The 14,027-nt window shown below is 34.1% G+C and overlaps 1 protein-coding gene across 15 annotated transcripts in view; it reads right to left on the bottom strand.

The window, feature by feature from the left end:
- GPHN (gephyrin) overlaps window positions 1-14,027 on the bottom strand; it is a 674,811-nt gene that overhangs the window by 501,310 nt on the left and 159,474 nt on the right. For all 15 annotated transcript variants that reach the window (XM_055362127.2, XM_055362134.2, XM_055362131.2 and 12 more), the window contains exon 2: window positions 2,468-2,546. In XM_055362127.2, coding sequence (XP_055218102.1) covers window positions 2,468-2,546 — 79 coding nt within the window. The remainder of the gene's footprint in view (window positions 1-2,467; window positions 2,547-14,027) is intronic.

Genomic DNA, 14,027 nt, shown 5'->3' with positions numbered 1-14,027 from the left:
AGCCACTGTGCCTGGCCGAAGAGATTTTTGTAAAAACACAAAAAAATATTTCTGATATACTTCCTATTCAATGTTGCACCATTAACAATTCAACTCCTTGTAGGACCATCTAGTATACCTGAATCAATGAAAAGTAGTGAACATTTATGCCAAGAATCTGAGACAGAAAAGAGACACCTAGCTTAAAAAAAAAAAAATACTCACCTACAATGTACATACTAAATGAATACTGCAATCAGACAGGAACTCAGAATAAAATATTTCCCATCATAACAACACAAGAATATGAATATATATATATGAATATATATATATATATTTCCACATTGGGCATTTCTTTCTCTAAAAGATTTTACCTAATGAGAAATATATCTTTAAAATATGAATTCAAGTCATCAATAGTATATCCTGACAGTTCTTAATAAAGAAAAAATTCCTTAGAAAGCCAAGCAGGCAGGAGCAAAAACAAACTCTTTCTCCATGAATGCTGACATTCTTACATACTAGACTAATCCAAGAGGATAATGGCAGGTTAAGAGAATGATGCTATATTAAGATATTTCTGGCTGTTTTAAGACAGGTACACTGAGAATTATTTTGTCCTTCCAATGAAGTAGTCTGAGATGAATTTTTTTTTTAGAATACTAAAATTAAATATAGAATTTAGTGGCAGGTTAAATGATGAATGTTATTCTACATTCCAGGAAGAAGCAACAAGTTTTTCCAAAACATGACAATTGATTATTATAATCCATTATTCAAGTGTAATTCTTCAAATCTTTTATATAATTGGAGTTCATGTGAGCAAATTTTTTTCATCATATTGCTGCATTAAACAGATAGATATGCATTCTTATTTTACTAAAACATATCTTACAAATAATACAATAATAATTTTTTTTTTTGAGATGGAGCCTCGCTCTGTCACCCAGGCTGGAGTGCAGTGGCGCAATCTCAGCTCACTGCAACCTCCGCCACCCGGGTTCGAGAGATTCTCCTGCCTCAGCCTCCCAAGTAGCTGGGACTACAGGCACATGCCACCACGCCTAGCTAATTTTTGTATTTTTTGTAGGGACGGGGTTTCACCATGTTGGCCAGGATGGTCTTAATCTCCTGACCTTGTGATCCACCCACCTCAGCCTCCCAAAGTTCTGGGATTACAGGCATGAGCCACCACGCCTGGCCAGTAATTTATTTTATTCATTCAAATAAGCAAAGTCTTTTGAGGAAATTGTAAAGTTTCCACCCATATCCATAAGGATAGTAGAACTCTTAATGCAATTAAATGTTATTCACTAGGTATATTTACATCCTAACAGAATAATTACATTGTTGGTTAAATTTTCACAGGACTCAAAGGACAACTGTCAATCTTCATAGTAGGGATAAAAATCAAGGAGGAGGAATATTTGCAATCCTTTTGAGTTAGAAAAAGAAAGATTGAGAAAAGAAAAAAATGGAGAGAGGTAGACTTGGAAATGCATTCTGAACTCACGACATCATATATAAACTTCAATATTCAATACATTTTCAGCACTCTCATATTTTTTAACATGACTAGTCAATCATTAAAGAATCAATAATCTTCAAGTTCAAGATATTCTTGTGTTTATTCCTCACAAAATTCTCAATGACTTATTAGTGACTCCCGTGGGAGGGTATATTACATGTGATCTGGGAGATGGATTTCCTATTAGGACATATTTAATTGTATGCATTATATGTATCATTAAAGAAGGCACCTGGGAGTATTCAATTTTCTTTACTCTGCTTCGCAGGCTTAACTAGTTTTAATTATTTTTTTTTAATAAACTGATCTTATTGGGAAGGTATGTTCATAGATAGTATGCATATTTACCAGTAAATATAAAAGTGTAAAAAAAAATTTATGAAATAGAAAGTGACATTATTGTAGAGTATATGTATTAGAAAGATATGCCAATAAAGATGGGACTGACTGATGAGCAAAAAAATTAAAAACTGAAATCTATCAAACTCTCCAAAATTCTTGTGCCATATGTAAAACATCAGAAATATATCTAACATATTCAAATGTATATTGTTATAACAAATAACTACTTTATATTTCTAATTATAATTACAAATAATTACTATAAACAATATATTCAAAAAACTTCAAATTGTTGTAAACAAATTCAATCTCTCTTTCCCAAGCAAATCAACTACTAATCATCTTTCTTGGCTAGTAGCTACTGCCACATTGGCAAGATATCATCAGCCATCAGCATTCCTCCTTGAAAATCAATCATTAATCATGACATCATTCCTTCTAAAATCTATTCTATTTCTGAACTGTTCTGTCAGACTTTAATATGTGTAAAACACATTATTAGAAAAGAAAAAATTGTTGTACCTTAAATAAGTTTTCACATAAAACTCTTTTGAGAAAAGGAACACTAATAATAAAGTTTTAATTTATACTTAATACTGAAAGCAAAATACTCACAAAGAAGGATCTTGTACGAGATCTTTGAGATTTATCCCACTGCGGTCTTCTGCAAGATTCCTGAAGCAACTATCACTCACTAAATAGGAATGGGGAAAAGAAAAAAAAATTAATTTTTGTTTACATTTCATTTAAGCTATTGCTGACCAAAAGACATTTTGAAATAGAAAATAGCTTTTTTTTTCATTTTTCCCCAAACATTACTATTGATTTATTTATAGGCCTGGTGAATTTAGCAACAAATATTAATATTCTAAACAAGCCAACATTTCAATAACAATCCACTACTTTAAGCACACCAACTCTATATAAATACATTACATAAAATAATAAACCTGTCAGTCTAAAATGTTGTTCTTACTGTTACAAGATTAATTTAGTAGTACACAGTAGCAAGTCACTGCCCCCACAACAACCAGGAAAAAAAGAGACAAACTACAAAATCATATTTTTAAAAATATTGGTGAGCAAGGGAAATAGAAAGGAGAAACTAAATTTGCAGGATGATTAATATCTCTTAAGTCAGCTAATCCTGCTGATTATTTTAATTTCTGGAAGGATTTGCCATTTAGACACAGACTAGCTAAGAAAGAAGGACACTACTAAGGAAAAGAAAAACCAGCACAGCTCTTGATAATTTGTAAGCTGGCATGAAAAACTGGAATCTGATGAAGTCCAAAATTACAGACAGTTTTCTCTCTGAAAAATTTGCTGAGTGCCAGAATTACCTAAGAGGATTTGGGGCAGCAGTTGGGAGAACAGGCCATGGGGCAAATAATAATCCCTGTAATGTTGTGGTGATTAGAAGACAAAGTCACACTAGAACAGATGGAGCCTACCACTGTGAGGATAAAATTTTAATAGGTCTTCCCACAAGATATTTGCTCTCAACCAAAAGCATCCCCTTAGTGGGTGGGGAGCCAGAGGAAATGAGTAAAGGGAGCAGGACCAGAAAGGTAGAGTAAAATCTCCAACAATTTTACAGTATATAAATACAAAGTCACCAGACAGAAGAGTCTGCAACACAACAGTTCTTGTCATTAGGACATTTAAAATCAAAGGCATTCTAAGTGTATCGAAAGCTGCCACCCAGACTTGATGCAGTAAGATTCATAATTGAGTTGAGGTGATCAGCACTTGATCTTATCTTTCTAATACAGAATTGAAGAAAAATAATATTTAGTTCAATTTCTGCTGCTCTATTATAAACAATATTTGGTATATGATGAAAATCACAAGGTATGGAAAGGGGCACAAAATGTGACTAACAATCAAGGGAAAAGAGAATAAATATAAACAGACCCACAGATGATATAGAGTTAGAAGACAAGGACTTTAAAAAAGATCTTCAAAGTAGATGAAAAAAGGAAAACTTCAACAAAGAATGAAAATCTATTTTAAAAATTAAATAGTGATTTTATATCTGAAAAACACACTATCTGCAATTAAGCAGTTGGTGGGTGGGTTTTATAACTGACTGAATACAGCAAAGCACAGATTAGTGAATTTGAATATAGGTCAGCAGTAAATATCCACACTGAAGCAGAGCAAGAAAGAAATGAAATGAACAGAGCATAAGAGATATGTGGGAATTAAACACTTCAACACAAATAAAATTCCAGTTAGAATAAAGCAGACAGAAAGTGAGGAGAAACAATACTTTCAGAAAAAGTTAAAAATTGCTGAGACTAGCCCAAAACTGACACAATATATTAATGTTCTGACTTAAGAAGTATGGCAAACACCACACTGGCAAAGGTGAAAAAAACCACAACCAACACTCAAAATGCTGAAAATCAAAGATAACAAGAACACTTTAACAACAGTCAGAGGGAGAAAAAAGACATATCACTTTCAAAAGAAAAACAAGAAAACTTAAAGCTGAATTTTTAACAGAAACTATCAAATCCAGAAGACAATGGGACAATATGTTTAAAATACTTGAGATAAATTCTGAATCCAAAAGTTTGTACCTTAATAAAATATCCATCTAAAAATGAAGGCACCCATGTGTGCCACCTGTGAACTCAAAGACTGGCTCAACCAGGGCCTGCTACAACTACAGTCAATGTGTAAACAGGGAGACTTCGGGCCTGAGGGCTGGCCCACCTAGTGCGTACCACAAATGATGACCTCATGAACTCCAGTCCAGTGGTAAGGCCACCATGTGCCTCCAATCACCACCCAGGAGCCCAAGAACAGCCCACTGCTAACACTGCCAGTGCCTGTGCACAACCCTTAGGAGCCAAAGAACAAGCCCACCAAATATCCCTGTTGCCAGGAAAGTCTTGTCGCTGACTCCATGAACAACCTCACCTGAACCCCCTAGGGAAACTGCAGACACTGTTAACATTATTTACAGCCAAAGTAACCATACAGAGACTACACTAATGCAACCACCTGAACCAAAGCCAAAACACTCTACCCAAATGACACTATAGATATGTCTACAGAAAAAAGTTTACCTAAAAAAGCTAATCCAGAAAACTGAAAGACGAAATTGCTAACCATATACACAGTTATCAATGTAGGGATGTAAGACACATGAAAAAGGAAATATGACACTGCCATAGAAACACAATAATTCTCCAATAACAGAGCCCCAAAAGAAAATCTATGAAATACCTTAACAAATTTAAATAATAATCTTTTAAAACTTAGTAGATACAAAAGAACACAGATAGAAAATATACATAAATCAGAAAAAAAAACAACTGGTGATCTAAATGAGAAATTAAATAGAATGTCATAAAAAACAACTAAACAGAAATCCCGGAACTCAAGAATTCAATGAATAAAATTTAAAAAATACAATTGAAAGCTTCAACAATCGACTAGATCAAGCAGAAGATAATTTTAGTACCTGAAGATAGGTTTTTAAAAATAACCCAGACAAAAGGAAAAAAAAATTTAAAAAAAGAATGAATAAACCTACATGACATGGGAAACCATCAAGTAAATAAATATTCACATTTTGTGAATTATAGAAGGAAATGAGTGTAGAAAAGGCATAGAAAACTTATTTGGTAAAATAATGGCTGACAACTTCCCAAATCTTGAGAGACAGACATCAAGATCTGGAAAGGTCAAATGTCCCCAAAATAATCAACCCAAAAATGTCATCTCTGAGACACATATCTCTCAAACTGCCAAGAGTCAAAGACAAAGAAATAATTCTAAAAACAGCAAAAGGCATCAAGTTACATATAAGGGAATCCCCTTCAGACTAACAGTAAATTTCTCAGCAGAACCATTATAAGCCAAGAGAGAAAAAAAATGGTTTAAGCAAAGTACTAAAACAAAAAATACCTACTGATTAATAATACTATACCCAACAAAGTTATCCTTCAAAAATGTGTGTCCAAATGGATCTAAAGATGGCTTACAGAACATATTTGGTCCAACTGCAGCTGTTGGACCAAATATGGCCTGTAAACCATTTTAGATCCATTTTTTGACATCAGCACACAGAACATTCTACAAGACAGACCACATGTTAGGCCACAAGACTGGCCTCAAGAAATTTTCAAAAATCAGTATTATATCAAGTGTCTTCTCAAACCATAATGGAGTAAAACTAGAAATTAGTAACAAGAGGAACTTTGGAAATTCTACAAATACATGAAAATCAAAAATTAATAAGATTAATCAAGAAAAAAAGAGAAAAGACCCTGAGAAACTTATGCTTCAATTAAGAAATTTAGAGACACCAAAAAAGTCTTGAAACAAATTAATATAGAAACAGCATACCAAAAACTTATAGTGTACTGAGAAACAGTACTAAAAGGGAAGTTTACAGCAATAAACACTTAAACCATTTGAACAATTTCACTTAATCAATCTGACAAAGCACCTCAAGAAACCAGAAAAGGAAGAACAAGCCAAACCTAAAATAAGAAGAAGGAAACATCAGAGCAGAAGTAAATAGAGACAAAAACCCACAAAGGATCACAAGAAACACTGGTTTTATCAAAAGATAAACTATATTTACAAACCAGTAGCTAGACTAATCAAGAAAAAAGGAAGACTCAAATAAGTAAAATCAGAAATAAAAAATGAGACATTACAACTGATACAACAGAAATACAAAGGACCACTAGAAATTATTATGAACAACTGCACACTAAGAAATTAGAAAACTTATATTAAATGGATACATTCCTGGACACATATAATCTCACAAATTAAATCAGGAAGAAACAGAAAACCTGAGCAGATCAATAATGAGTAACGAGATTAAATTGGCAATAAAAAAGCCTCCCAACAAAAAGCCCAGGACCAAAAAGCTTTAAAAGAAGAACATCTATTTTGCTGAAACTCTTCCAAAAAATTAAAAAGGTGGAAATTCTTCCTAATTCATTCTATGAGGTCAGTAGTACCCAGATACCAAAACTAAAGAAGGATGCAACAACAATCACAAAGAAAACCAGAGGTCAGTATCCATGATTAGCATAGATGCAAAAATCCTGAACAAAATACTAGGAATCTGAATCCAACGGCACATCAAAAAAAAAAAAAAAATACACTATGATTGAGTGGAATTTATCCCAGGTATGCGAGGATGGTTCAACATATGAAAATCAATAGATGTGCTACATCACATCAACAGGATGATAGATGAAAAGCAAATCATATGATCATCTCAAATCCAAAGAAAGCATCTGATAAAATTCAACTCCCTTCATAATAAACACTCTAAAAAATTAAGTATAGAAAGATTATACCTAAACACAATAAAGTCCAAATATGAAAAACACTCAGCCAATATCACACTGAATGGAGAAAAGCTAAAAGCCTTTAAGAACTAGAACAAGAAAAGAATGTATACTTTTACAACTTGTATTTAAGATAGAACTGGAATTCCTTGTAAGAAAAATTAGGCCACAAAAGGAAATAAAGTTCATCTAAATTAGAAAGGAGAAAGGCAAATTGTCCCTCTTTGCAGATGACATAATCTTACATATAAAAAATCCTAAAGACTCTTCAAAAAACTCTAGGAAGAAAAATAATAGAAACTGGGGATTCCAAAAGAGGGGAGGTTGGGGTTGAAAAATTACCTATTGGGTACAATATTCACTAGTCAGATGATGAGTAAACTAGAAACCCAAATCCCACCATTATGCTATATATATATATGTGTGTAACAAACCTGCACATATCCCTCCTGAATCTATAAAAGGATAAAATATCTTTGAACTGCTAAACAAATTCAGTAAAGTTGCAGGATACAAAATCAACATGCAAGAATCAGTGATGTTTTTATAGAATAACCAACTAGCTGAAAAAAAAATCAGGAAAGCAATCCCATTTGCAGTCAATACCTGCTAAAAAGAATAAAATATCTAAATGGTGTTGGAAAATTGGATATTTATATGCAGAAGAATGAAAGTAGATCCTTCTCACCACAAAAATCAACTCAAAATGGATTAAAGATTTAAACCTGTGACCTGAAATTACAAAATAACTACAAGAAAACATATAAGAAATGCTTCAGGACATCTGTCTAAGCAAAGATTTTAAAGATTTCAAAGGCACAGGCAATAAAAACAAAAATAGACAAATGGAACTATACCAAACTAAAAAGCTTCTGTAGAGCAAAAAAAGAAGATCAACAGAGTAAAGAAATATAGTCTGTTGAATGAAAGAAAATATTTGCAAATTATTTACCTGACAAGGGAATAATGTCCAGAATATATATGGAACTCACACAACCCATCAAAAAATCTGATTAAAAACTCGAAAAAGAGGCCGGGAGCGGTGGTTCACACCTGTCATCCCAGCACTTTGGGAGGCCGAGGCGGGCAGATCACGAGGTCAAGAGATCGAGACCATCCTGGCCAACATGGTGAAACCCCATCTCTACTAAAAATACAAAAATTAGCCGGGCGTGGTGGTACGTGCCTATAGTCCCCAGCTACTCAGGAGGCTGAGGCAGGAGAATCGCTTGAATTCGGGAGGCAGAGGTTGCAGTGAGCCGAGATCGCGCCATTCGACTTCAGCATGGGCAAAAAGCGTAAAACTCCATCAAAAAAAACAAAAACAAAAAAAAAAAAACTGGAAAAAGAATCTGAATAGACATCTCAAAAGAAGACAAACAAATAGCCAACAAATATATGAATGAATGCTCAACATCCCTAGTCATCAGGGAAACATAAATCAAAACTACAATGAGATATCATCTCACCCCAGTCAGAATGGCTATTATAAAAGACCAAAGATAACATATGCTGGTGAGGACGAAGAGAAACAGGAACTTATGCACTGTTTGTGGATATGTAAATTAGTACAGCCATTATGAAAAACAGTATGGAGGTTCCTCAAAAAGTAAAAATTTAATTACCATCTGATCCAGCAATCACAGGAATGGGCATTTATCAAAAAGCAAGGAAATCAATTATGTCAAAGGGATACTTACATTCCCATGTTTACTGAAGCATGATTCACAATATCCAAGATATGGAATCAAACTAAACATCCATCAACAGATGAATGGATAAAGAGAATGATGTGGCGTATATACATAATTGATTGCTATTCAGTCATAAAAAAGAGAGAATTAAATGCATTCATAGACAGCAATATGGATCACCCTGGAGGACATTATGTTATGTGAAATAAGTCAGAGAGATAAATACTGCATGTTCTCATGCATATGTAGTATCCATTAAAAACAAAAAAAGAGGTCATAGACGTAGAGAGTAGAATTGTGGTTGCTAGAGGCTTAGAAGGGGAGTGGGTAGGGAAGGATGGGAAGAGGCTGGTTAATGAACACAAACTTAAAGGTAGATAATAGGAGTAAGGACCAGGCGCAGTGGCTCATGCCTGTAACCCAGCACTTTGGGAGGCTGAGGCGGGTGGATCACGAGATCAGGAGATCAATACCATCCTGGCTAACATGGTGAAACCCCGTCTCTACTAAAAATACAAAAAATTAGCCGGGAGTGGTGGTGGGCGTCTGTAGTCCCAGCTACTCGGGAGGCTGAGGCAGGAGAATGGCATGAACCCGAGAGGCAGAGGTTGCAGTGAGCCAAGATTGCACCACTGCACTCCAGCCTGGGGGACAGAGCGAGATTCCATCTCAAAAAAAAAAAAAAAAAAGAAAAGAAAAATAGGAGTAAGCTCTAGTCTTTATAGCACTGTAGTATAAATATGGATGACTAGAATTTATTGTATATTTTCAAAAAACTAGAAGAGAAGCTTTTGAATGTTCACAGTAAAAAGAATTGTTAAGTGTTTGAGATTATGGATATGTGAAATACCCTGATTTTATAATTACACATTGTGTAAATGTATTGAAATATCACTCTGTAGACTATAAATATGTACAATTACTACATGTCAGCTAAAAATAAAGGGAAAAATGCAAAGGTGAAATAAAGACTTTCTCGGGCAGTAAAAAAATTGGCTAATTTGCTGCCAGGAGCCCTGACATACAAGAAATGTTAAAAGAATTTCTTCAGAAAGAAGAAAAATGATTATCAGTCAGAAACTGAGATCTTCTTAAATAAAGTGCGTTAGAGAAGAAATAAATGAAGGTAAAGTAAAAATTTTTCTTTTTCTTAATTTATCTAACATAATAGTTTGTTCAAAATAATAATAGCAACAATGTATATGATTATGTAGGCTTATATACACATGTATTCTTCTGCATGCTTTTATAAAGTTAAATGAATTCCAGTAAGCATACACTGCGTGGAAGAGAGGAATTAGGATTATTTTCTCACACTGCTTGTGAATATAGTGTTATTGGACTTGGTTTAGTTGAAACGTATATTAAAAACTCTAGGATGACCATTAAAAAATAAAAACAGGCAGGGCGTGGTGGCTCACGCCTGTATTTCCGGCACTTTGGGAGGCCGAGGCGGGCGGATCATGAGGTCAGGAGATCAAGACCATCCTGGCTAACACGGTGAAACCCCATCTCTACTAAAAATACAAAAAATTACCCGGGCGTGGTGGCACGCACTGGTAGTCCCAGCTACTAGGGAGGCTGAAGCAGGAGAATCGCTTGAACCCAGGAGGCGGAGGGTGCAGTGAGCAGAGATCGCGCCACTGTACTCCAGCCTGGGAGACAGAGCCAGACTCTGTCTCAAAAAAATAATAAAAATAAAAATTAAAAACAGAGGCATAACTGATAATGCTATGACAAAAGAGAAATTCAAATTACATAAAATGTTCAATTAGAAACACAAAAGGTAGAAGAGTGGGAGACAAAACAAGAACAAAGGTCAAAGGCAACAAATAAAAAAGTTTAAAATATGGTAGATATTAATTCACCTACATCAATAACGATGTTGAATGTCAATGGTCCGAATGCACCAATTAAAAAACAGAGATTGTCAGGGTAGATTAAAAAAATAAGGTCCAATTATACGTTTTCTACCAAAAAATCCACTTCAAATTTAAAAATACTTACAGATAAAAGTGAAAGGATGGAGAAAGAAATGCCATGCTGACACTGATCAAAAGAAAGTGACAGTAGCTGTATTAATTTCAGACAGAGCAGATTTCAAAGCAAGAAAAGTTTTCAGGAATAAAGAGGGGCAATATATTATGCTAAAGGGATGAATTTTCCAAGAATACATAACAGTCCTTAGCATATATACACCAAACAACGCAACATTAAAATACATGAGGCAAAAACTGATAGAAGTGCAAGGAGTAATAGATGAAACCCCTGTTATAGTTGGAGACTAACAATCCTCTATCATAAATGAACAAATCTCACAAGAAAAAAATCAGTAAGGATATAGCTGAACTCAACAGCACTAATAATCAATTTGATATACTCTCATCTATTGATGACTTCATCCAATAAAAGCAGAATAGACACTCTTCTCAAACTAACATGGAACATTCACCAAACGGACCACATTCACATCTTACCACAAAATTATAGTGTTGGCTCTCAGACCATAATGGAATTAAACTAGAAATCAATAACAGGAGAATAAAAGAAGTATCCCCAAATACCTATAGATTAAACAAAACACTTCTAAAGAACATGTCAAAAATAAATCTCAAAATATATTTAGAAATATTTTTATTTAAATAATGATACCATAATTTATCAAAATGTAAGGGAGGCAGTAAAAGCAGTGTTTAGAGGGAAATTTATAACATTGAATGCATATATTAGAAAAGAAGAAAGATTTAAAATTAATAATCTAAGCCTCCACCTTATCAAACTAGCTATATGACAGCAACTTAAATCCAAATTAAGCAGAAGCAAATAAATAACAAAAATTTGAGCAGAAATCAATGCAACTGAAAATGGGAAATCTAAAGAGAAAAATGAATGAAACCAAAAGGTGATTCTTTGATAAAATCAATACACCTCTCGCCAAGTTCACTGAAAGCACAAATCATGAATATCAGAAACAAAGAGGAAACATCACTGCAGATGTCATAGACATTAAAGGGATAATAAAGGAATATTATGAACAAGACATGAATCAAGAATCTGATAATCTTGATGGAATAAACCAATTCCTTAAAGACACCATCAAAGTTCACAAAAGAAGAAACAGTTTGAATCAATAATTAATAAAGCCTTTACATGTACATTTAAAAATTCAAAAAGAGAAACTGATGTAAAGATTTCATGGTATTAATGTAATCAATCTAAAATTATAAGCCAAAACAATGATTATATGCAAAACTTATATTACGATAGTCATTTAACAACTGCAAACGTTGTTTGAATTCTAAGTACTTTCAAGCTGTTTTATGCTGTTGAAAGTTAACACATTCTTTTTCTGACAAAAGTTAAAGAAGCAAAATCTCCTTTTCTGACAAACGGGCAGCAGATAAATTTTCAAATTACATTTCCAGCCAAATATTTTTGACCTCATGCAAATTGAAAGGAAATTTCCATAAAAGTCTATTTAACTCTACAACTGAGAACTTTCCACTTCTTATCTTCATTAAGTGATTAATCTGTAATGCAATGACACTCTCAAAGGCACGAAAACCTAACAGAATTCTAAAAATGTATTCCAAATGATTAATATGCCAAGTTAAATCAAGATAATGGATCAAGATTAGTATGTGCCAATAACAATTTTCATGAAAAGACATTTGCAAGGATAAAACACTCCATACAGATTAGCATTAACAGATGAACATGTGCAACTAATTTTGATGACAGGGAACACAAACTATAAACCCTACTAAACATAAACTCTAAACTGTTATTTCCACCATCTTTCATTCTTCATATTAGTAAACACAAATTAGTAAACATTGTACTCCATTACTATTAGTAAATTTTGATTTCATAAATCAAAAAAATCTAAGAAAATTTGTTTTCTTTCTTATAAGTACCTAAGTACAATTCTCAATTTTGCCTCTTGGCCCACAAAATCTAAAATATTTAACATATGGCCTCTTTTTATTTATTTATTTATTTTTTGAGATGGAGTGTTGCTCTGTCGCCCAGGCTAGAATGCAGTGGTGCGATCTCGGCTCACTGCAACCTCCACCGCCTAGGCTCAAATGATCCTTCTCCCTTAGCTTCCCAAGTAGCTGGGACCACAGGCGTTCGCCACCATGCCCAGCTAAATTTTTTTGTATTTTTGTTAAGACTGGGTTTCGCTGTTGCTCAGGCTGGTTTGAACTTCTGAGCTCAAGCAATCCACCCACCTCGGCCTCCCAAAGTGCTGGGATTACAGACATGAGCCACTGTACCCAGCAGAAAACGTTTACTAACCACTTTTTGACAAGAACCAGTAAAATTACGAGGCATTATACAGAGCCAGTTAATATTGTAACTTCTGATACATGCATGAATATAGCATATGCCTATGGCTTTCCAGAGAGGATGCAAATTGATTTATGATCTCCTCCACTGCTTTATATTTCTGGTGAAAGCATATTAAAACTCAAGTTCTACATGAAATCTTCCAAACATCTTCAACCAACCCCACAAAGATTCTCCTACCAATCCTAGCCAAAAGGGGTTCACTGGAGACCTACCAGGGAGCCAAAACTAACATGCCTACACAGCAGTAACATGGAAAACCTTCCGCCTTACCTACCAAGGAGGCCAAGTAAAAAACCCGACTCCCACCTCAACCTTGGAGCAAAGAGGTAGAGGGACTATTCTCAGATGAAGTGTCAGAATGAGACAGCTACACCAGATAATTTAAATAAAGACTACATTCTCATAAGACCCAAAATGTTCAGACCTTAAAAAATAAGTTGTCATACAAAGAACCAGGAAGATCTCAAACTGAATGAAAAAAGGCTAATGACAGGTGCTAAGACCAAGGCAGCAGAGATGCTAGAGTTGCCTGAAAACATTTTAGTCTTGTCATGATAAAAATTATTCAAAAAGGAATTATAAAAACACATGAAACAAATTTTATGAGCAAAAAGTCACAGCAAAGAAAAAGAATCTTAATCAAGAAGTAGAAGATACACAGGAAGACCAAATAGAAATTTTATACCTGAAAAACACAATAACTGAAATACAAAACTTAATGGATGTGCTCAATACTAGAATGAAAGAAACATGCGAAAACAATCAGCAAGCTAGGAGATAAAACACTAAAAGTCA

Source organism: Gorilla gorilla, chromosome 15 (assembly GCF_029281585.2).
Source record: "Gorilla gorilla gorilla isolate KB3781 chromosome 15, NHGRI_mGorGor1-v2.1_pri, whole genome shotgun sequence".
Taxonomy (NCBI): domain Eukaryota; kingdom Metazoa; phylum Chordata; class Mammalia; order Primates; family Hominidae; genus Gorilla; species Gorilla gorilla.
This window is presented reverse-complemented; position numbering and strand designations above follow the sequence as displayed.